The sequence below is a fragment of the Thunnus albacares genome, chromosome 17 (assembly GCF_914725855.1).
Source record: "Thunnus albacares chromosome 17, fThuAlb1.1, whole genome shotgun sequence".
NCBI lineage: Eukaryota > Metazoa > Chordata > Actinopteri > Scombriformes > Scombridae > Thunnus > Thunnus albacares.
Window position 1 is genome coordinate 22,447,542 of NC_058122.1, and position 8,913 is coordinate 22,456,454.

General features: G+C 43.0%; 1 protein-coding gene across 1 annotated transcript; it reads left to right on the plus strand.

Annotated features, from left to right (window-relative positions):
* Positions 1 to 1,945: 1,945 nt before the first annotated feature.
* On the plus strand, positions 1,946 to 4,804 carry gjc1 (gap junction protein gamma 1). The gene has a single exon (XM_044330083.1). It carries the CDS (start codon positions 1,994 to 1,996, stop codon positions 3,449 to 3,451), a length of 1,458 nt encoding a protein of 485 aa, XP_044186018.1. The 5' UTR covers positions 1,946 to 1,993; the 3' UTR covers positions 3,452 to 4,804.
* The last annotated feature ends 4,109 nt before the right edge of the window (positions 4,805 to 8,913 follow it).

The window sequence follows — 8,913 nt, forward strand, 5'->3', positions numbered from 1 at the left end:
TGTTTCTGGACTGTGAACACCCAAAATATGACTCTTTTGAAAACTATTTGACTCAAAGATTAAACAAAACTCTTGTTGCACAGTGAAACATTGTACAAACCCAGAGAACTTTATTTGAAATTCTTGTGGAGATCCCAAATACATCAAACATGTCAGACAAAACATTTTCCATGTAATGGTGCAGGTTTAAGAAAAGACGGAGGCTTTTAATAAATGTCTTAATTTGAAGGCAGTAGAGTAGAGAGAGTGCAGATCCACTGGTGATCCATCTTCAACATTATAAATATTCAGAAAGTCAAGTAAGTTCTCCAAAAAGAAAGCATAGATCATAGAAAATACAACATAGAAAAGGCATGTATAGTATGTAGGAGAGGTAGAAAAACTCAAAACAGAAATTAAAGCAGTTTAACCTTTCCATTGGACTGTTTGTCTGTGAATGAATCTTGATATTATTAGCGAAAGGACAGGAGGAGTAAGAGTTATGTAAAGAAATACAATGATGCAATGCGGGAAAAGTCAGACAGACACTGATATGACTCTGTGTGTTTGTGGCAGCCTCTTACTCCACTCCGGCCATGTGCTGTGTATTCATACATGTCGGTCACAGCCGCTCACAGTTTGCATTCTCAACACAAGGACTCAACTGCATAATCTGATCGCAGGATTGGACACAGTTCAGGCCTCTTACTGTATGTCGGTAATACGCGTACTGGAGTGTGCATGTACTGTACATACAGAGGATTCCTGACATCTACCTCCTGTGTCCCAGCTCCCAGTCCTTATATGGTCAGAATGATCAATACCCGACACATGTTTCATCGCAAGCCTTCTTCATAACATTTCCACCCTCTCTGCTCCAACTGGAGACACAAAACAGAGGGCTGGGAACTCCTACTCGTCTCCTTCAGTTAAATTTTCCCTCTCGCTGCAGCTCCAGCTCCAGCTTCGACTAAGCTCTCGACCTGCTTGGTAAGGATATCGTCCCTGGAAGCCCTTTAAACCGAACCTAAGCTAGTATTCATGGTTGGATTTTCCTCTCAGTCTAGCTGACAATAAGCCATGCACTATTGCGGCTTCATAAGGGGGAGAGATCTGTGGAGGTGTCATATTCATCCCCCAAAGCCGCCCTGAGGGACAGCAGTGTTTGGGTTCAGCTCCACTGCCTGAGCTAATGTGGGTCTGCTGTCTAACTCCCCGCTCCAACGGTTTGTGCCCGGCCACCTGCTGATTCTGCTGGTTTGGATGGACTGCCTGGAGCCCAGACCTAACCTACATAGGCAACATGTCCCTCTTCCTAAAATGTGCTCAAATGCACACACACATGCATACGAGCACACACAGACACAGCACAGCACAATGCCATTTACCTCCCAACCAGAACAAACCAGTGAAGTTAATACAATCCCGAAACTGCACCTCACACAGAAGAAGGCTCACTAAGAGGATTTATTTCTTCAAAAAGAGATAGGCTGTTAAATAATATGTGTGTGTATTTGGTGATAGCAAATTCCCTATTTGGATTATTTCGTTGCCTTCTCAGTGCTGCTTGATGGTATTTTTTAATACCGATATCCTCTTTCCACCCTGTTTGGTCTTCTAATTCCATAAAAAACCAGAACTTGACAGCACCCTCCCCATGGCACTGAGCTCTGAACTCTATGTGTGTGTATTTATACTGCAAGAAGCAACAGATCAAATGAAGGAGATATTGATTGCCTGAGCTCAGAGAGGAACACTCAGTTTAATTAAGTCAATTATTATGTCACCCCTTTTCACAATTTGCAGCTGAACTTGCAGAAAAATTCTGAGAGATCCTACTAGTTGCTTTGATCAAATTTTGAAATGTTTTATAGATTTTAGTAGAAGCATTTATTGTGAACTCATACTGTCTTCTTATCTCCCTTTGTCTTCTCCTTTCTTCCCTCTATTCTTTCTCCAGAGTCTGTGAGCAGGTGAGAGAGGGACACTGTCTGCCCCACTGTCCAGCGACACCATGAGCTGGAGCTTCCTCACGCGGCTGCTGGAGGAGATCCACAACCACTCCACCTTCGTGGGGAAGCTGTGGCTCACCGTGCTCATCGTCTTCCGCATCGTTCTCACTGCCGTTGGGGGAGAATCCATCTACTACGATGAACAGAGCAAGTTTGTCTGTAATTCGGGCCAGCCAGGTTGCGAGAATGTCTGCTACGACGCCTTCGCCCCTCTATCTCACGTCCGCTTCTGGGTCTTCCAGATCATCTTGGTGGCAATGCCTTCTCTCATGTACATGGGGTATGCTGTCAACAAGATTGCACGATTAGATGAAGCCAAGGGGGGAGCTGGTTCTGCTGCTGTTAGAACAGGAGGAGGGGGCTACACACACAGGAAGCCCAGGAAAATCTGCTTTGGAGCGCGCCAGCACCGGGGCATCGAGGAGACTGAGGAGGACCAGGAGGATGATCCCATGATCTATGAGGTGCCAGAGATTGAACCTCCAAAAAGGCCACGAGATCCACTGCAACCCGCACCCAGACCCAAAGTCCGCCATGACGGCCGCAAGCGTATCCAAGATGAGGGGCTGATGCGGGTCTACGTCTTGCAGCTGGTGACTCGCACAGTGCTGGAAGCAGGGTTCCTTGCAGGCCAGTATCTGCTGTATGGGTTTCGTGTGATGCCAGTGTTTGTGTGCTCGGGTAAACCTTGTCCCCACAGTGTTGACTGCTTTGTGTCAAGGCCTACAGAGAAGACCATCTTCCTGCGCATCATGTATGGTGTCACTGTCCTCTGCCTCATGCTCAATATTTGGGAGATGCTCCATTTGGGGATTGGTACCATCTGTGACATTCTTCGCCGTCGGCGCTGCCCACCTCAAGAGGACGAGTACCAGTTGGGCTTGCTGGGCACCACCGGGGGTGTGGAGGGCTCAGTAGGGGGACCAGGGCCGGAAGCAGGTTCTGAGGGAGGAGTGGGTGGAGACGGGGCTGCCGATTATGTTGGCTACCCTTTCTCGTGGAACACCCCATCCGCTCCACCAGGCTACAACATTGTGGTAAAGCCAGAGCAGATGCCCTACACAGACCTTAGCAACGCAAAGATGGCATGCAAGCAGAACCGGGCAAACATTGCCCAAGAGGAGCAGCAGCAGTTTGGTAGCAATGAGGATAATTTTCCAACTGGAGGGGAGGCCCGTGTGGCTCTGAACAAAGACATGATTCAGCAAGCTCATGAGCAACTGGAGGCCGCCATTCAGGCCTACAGTCAGCAGCACCGGGCAGAGGAGCAGCTTGGGGACAACCAGGACGACAAGCCCCAAAGTAACATCATCCAGGCTCAACCACAGCCACAGACGCAGACTCAGAAGGAGCGTAAGCATAGACTCAAGCATGGGAAAGGAGGCAGCAGTGGAGGAGGCAGCAGCAGCAACAGCAGCAGCAGCAAATCAGGAGAGGGAAAGCCCTCTGTATGGATTTAAACACAGAAATAGTGACATATATTAAAACCATGTATATATTAAGGATTGGATGACAAGCTGTTGCAGTCTTTCTTGGATACTTAAACACCACTGTGCCTTAAAGAATCCTGCAAGCTGGAGAAGATGTGTTTTTGTGTACTGAGGTGTGTAAAAAAAAAAACGTGATGTTGCAGCTGACAATTTGTTTTGTCTGGGCTATCACTGTCAAACTTGAAACATCACACCAACACAAACTGTATTAGGCTACAGTCGTTTTCATGTCTCGTTCTCCTCAAGTCCTAAAGCAGATCATTGACCTCTGTTGTCTTCCTGTTCATCCTTTCTTAGGGATTTGAGCTTTGGAAAATTACTGAATGATAATGAGTTCTGTTGCAAATCAGATTGATCCCAGATTTGGCTTAGCTCTTTTTCTGGCCGCTCCTCTGCAAAGACACTGACTCCATTAATACATTGGCATCCTAATTCTTCGGACATCAAAATACAATGACATCAAGTACCATCATAATGCAAAGGCAATGGGATGCCATGTCATCACTATGCCCTGGCAAACTAAAGCAGTGACTTCATATTGTAATGACGTCATTACAACATAAATGCAATAAAATGAAACAACATAATTCAATGGCAGCGCCTAAAGCAGTGACTTTTTAATGCAGTGAGAGGATCACCTTCCTGAAGGCAGTGTCCTGTCAGTCATGTTCTGTGTCTGCTTTCTCTCCAGAGTCAGTAACAGTCTTATGTTGCTGTGACTTTGCATTTGACCGTGTGTTTGTATATGTTCAGTGTGTGTATTTTGAAACCAGTGCTACACCAGCTGCTGCTCAGGAACTGATGAGTACAGCAGTTGGGCTTTTTATCCAGTCCACATCTGAGATTTCCTGAAAGAAAATGTTCATTTTACACAAGGTGCATAAGCAATCCAGTTTTTTATAACTTCTCAGTTTCTCTCTGGCTCTTTATGGCTGTTGAACAAGGCGCTCAGTTCTCCACTAGTGTTTCCATCTGCCTTGTAGTTGACTGCCCTCTGGTGGTATCTTCCATGATGCTTCCTGTATATGGGAGTAGATATCAGTTGCCAACGCTACCTGCATCCAGCAACACCTTAACCAGTTGTAATGTTCCTTTTCTATTGACAAGCCTTGTGTCAGTCAAGTCTTCCCAGCAGTACAAGTTCAGTGTTAGATGCACAAGGCTGCAATATCACCATGCGTTATGGAAAAGGTTTAAAGCCATTACTATAATATAGTGAGACCAAACACTGTTTGTGTGATGCAAGTGTCAGTGCCAAGATTTTACACTAGGCTGCTATGAGGCCTGGTTGTTTGTAGCTTTGGAATACTGTGGCCATGCTACTCCAATCATGGAAAAATGCCTACGTAAGACCAACCCTTTTTATAAGAGTCACTTCTTTTTTGTATTACAGTATGTGTATTGCTTTTTGGAACAGGATTTAAAATACCAAACTCCTAAATGGAGCCAGTGTTTTATATGAAAACACCCTTTTTTTCAATAAAGGTTTTGTAAAATAAAATACAAAGAAAAAAAGTTCTTTTAAAAATGAATTAGTTGTATGGGTATTTATGGTTATTGTGTTTTTAATTGCCTTCCAATTGTAAAAAATGTGAAATATGACATAATATATTTTTATAAAGTGTAGGCTACAGTGACTTCATGACATAAAGAAAAAAAAGCCAGACTTTTCCTTGTATGTTACAGTATTAGTATTTAATGTATGTAGCAACCCTCTGGGCTGTATTTTGATAAACAATGTTATTCCTTTCCCAACATTGTCCTGAGATCTGTTGAACAGCTGTGTGTGTGGAGACAAACTGGCTAAAGAGATCATCTGGGAAATGGACAGGATGTAACAATTTACTCAAACCATTCCAAGCTTTGCACCACAGTAGCTTTCTAAACAAGCAGTCATTAATTTCATGACAGGGTAGCAAAACCTGAAAAGCTGGCATTTTCTGTCCTGTCTCATATGACAGATCTGCACCTTTCTCACAGAATAGTGAAATAACTGAACAAACAATCCCCCCTCCCACCCCCCCACCCCCACCCCGTGTGAAGTTGTGCTGTATATTCTAACATGGAAACAATGGGAAATAGGAGCCACTCTGATTGGTTTGTTTACCTACAGGCAATCCCAGCCAGCAGCAGACAGACATAAATCACCCAAGCATTTCAGTCAGCTCCTCTCCAAGCTGTTGACACCGGCTCCACTGACGCCAATGTTGATCCCAATAAGCCACAGGTGATTTACTGAGTTTCCCAGTCAGTCAGTCTCTTCCCCTGAAGGCCAATCAGTCCTAATTAAATACTTCCCCAGGAGGAAAAGTTCCCCAAGTATTTGCTGTTGTTTGAATAGATGGAAACAAACTGTAAACAGAATTCAGCTGGAGATGCTTTGCAGTTAGTAAGCAAAAGCCACTAGAGGGCTACTTCCTGTCTGAAGAAGGTGCATTTATAGGAGATGCAGTCGGGGGACTAAAAGACCCCATCTGCTTAAAGTCTGCATGACTGCCAGCTTGGCCTTACAACTCAAAAACTATTCTAGGTTTTGTCGCTCAGATTGGTCTGTTTGTAGGGGAAAGTAAGGAATTCGGGCAGCTATCCAGGTCAAAAGAATTATCTTGTGGCACTGTTATTTATTTGTCTAGCCCTGTTCTCTTTTGTCTATTGAGTGACTGAGAAAGAGAGCAAATGAAAAAGAAAGAGAGTGTGCTCATTGGAAAGAAATGGCTTGAAGAAATGGTTTATTTTCTCAGCATATTGTCGCTGTCCTGTAAAAACCGTGTGTCTCCGAAATGTGAGACTGTGGCTTTTTAAAGACGCACTACGAGCAAACACAGGAGGTGATGGTGTACTGGACTGCATTATATTAAAAAGTACTCCTAATATTTTGCCCCTCTCATGTATGTTAATGGAGTGGACAAAGTATTTGGAACACTTTTCAGTATAATGCACTCCAGTACTCCACCACCACCCACTACAACCTCACCAATAAACATAAAGTAAAATTATCACCTTTCTGACAATGTCAACAAAAACTGAAACCGTATAAGCTTCGTAGAAGTAGAATTCATGGCAGAGCTGTTGTACTGGATTACATTAGATTGCACAATTGTACTTAATGACCTGGCCGGTTTGTGTAGTGTAAAACCGAAAGCAGTTAAGAAGACATGGTCATTGGAGGAAGGATGAATGAAATTACAATTGTGGGAAATGGTTATTCAGGTGTGTCACAGCTTTTCACAGGTACAACAGGTTCTGTTTTATCAGGAATTCGTTAGCTTAAGAGTGATTAACAATGATGACATGGGAAATTCTTTTTCAGACGCACTACGAGCAAACACAGGAGGTGATGGTGTACTGGACTGCATTATATTAAAAAGTACTCCTAATATTTTGCCCCTCTCATGTATGTTAATGGAGTGGACAAAGTATTTGGAACACTTTTCAGTATAATGCACTCCAGTACTCCACCACCACCCACTACAACCTCAACAATAAACATAAAGTAAAATTATCACCTTTCTGACAATGTCAACAAAAACTGAAACCGTATAAGCTTCGTAGAAGTAGAATTCATGGCAGAGCTGTTGTACTGGATTACATTAGATTGCACAATTGTACTTAATGACCTGGCCGGTTTGTGTAGTGTAAAACCGAAAGCAGTTAAGAAGACATGGTCATTGGAGGAAGGATGAATGAAATTACAATTGTGGGAAATGGTTATTCAGGTGTGTCACAGCTTTTCACAGGTACAACAGGTTCTGTTTTATCAGGAATTCGTTAGCTTAAGAGTGATTAACAATGATGACATGGGAAATTCTTTTTCAGTTCTCTCTGTACTAAACATTCACATATAAAACAAAAGGTTGGGCACACTTCCTCATTTAGGGGAATAGGAGGGTGTGTTCATCCTTTTGTTTGTGCGTGTGTGTCCAAACTTTTGACTGGTACTGTATACGTCTGATATAATCAGAGTCTTTTGAGGGTCTATTCATCAGGGATACCACAATGTCCACCAGAAGAAAGACTGTAGTGAGGCCGTGTTGTTTTCCTACATGTTTCTTATAGTCACCCATGTGGGATGTGACAATAAAATTAGTGGTATAACCAGTACAAACTCTGAATCATACATGCATTTTGTGTGTTTGTGTGTTTTTCTATGCCTTTTGTAAAATGTACATATCTTTGAGTGCCATTCTGGTATCCCTTGGCAAATATGTTTGTTTTTTTTCATATTCTTTGATGAATACATTTGATTTGCATGTTAAAAGACCTATTTTCCTACAAAAAATAAATCAGAAACAAATATTGAATTAAGTCTCTGCATCTTTTTTTTGGGGGGGGGGGGGGGGGTAGCTGCATAATAGAAATAAAATGTCAGGAAATAAAAGGATTCCCAGTCTTGAAACGTTGAGTATTGTCCTGTTTTTGTTGTCAGTATGAGATGTATGAGATGTGTGAGCAGGGGGGTGTCTGCAGTCCTATCAGGAGAATTAAAGTCGTGTGGGCTGATGCTGTGTCACTGGCAGGAACAACACAGGAGACTGAAGAGATGTCACTTCAGCTCATGTCAGCCATGTCATTTTGTTTGTCACTTTGGCAGTTCATTTGGTGACAGCTGAACTTCAGCTTGTGATGAGAGAACATCTGAGTCTGTGAGGCTTAAAATCACATTAATGCATTAAGACCTCAGTGTTTGTTCCAATTCGACACTGATTTTGAAAAATCACATTCAATAACATAAAATAACTTCCTCAGTACAGACTGAACCATGAAAAATGTTAAGAAATCATCCAGTGACACTTAGGAATTGAAAATATGACATGCATAAAGATGAATATGCGCCCTCACTCTCTTTTTCCACCGTGTGTCTGTCGTTATTAGTGACTTCGCAGCCAAAACTGCCTGGAGAAGAGACAACAAAAATGGAAATGGAAAGTATGTTTTTGTGATTCTCTGAAATAAAAAATTAAAAAAACTTTCCCTGGAGAGACTGGCCGTTGGGAATGTGCAGAGTGCTCCAGCTGGATGTACAATGAGGTCACTGCCGATATGAGCACTCTCTTGGATGGCAACTTGTGGCAGCGGGCTATTTTCTCTAAAAAGAAACAAACATTTCACTCCATTAATGGCCTAATTGGCCGGATGCACTAACCCAACGTGGATGTCATTTTAGAGACGGCGCACACAAGCTACCATTATCAATTTGTGGGCAAGGAATGAAGATAGGGACAAAAAACTGCTTCAGTGCTTTCCAAGACTTCCCTGGTCTGTTTTTTCTTTAATCATCCAGATGTTTGCATGTCTGGTCTTCATGTAACGGTGGGATGCCCTCCAGCAGGGCACGCAGAAGAAACTTAGTGAACTGGAAGGTTCAGTAATGTATCGGCCACTGATATCACAGCTGTATGAAATATAGAAAAACATGAGGCCAAATAATAAAA

What these genes read in the sequence shown, in the direction of transcription:
- gjc1 (XM_044330083.1), top strand. Translation starts at nt 1,994, where the DNA reads ATGAGCTGGAGCTTCCTCACGCGGCTGCTGGAGGAGATCCACAACCAC.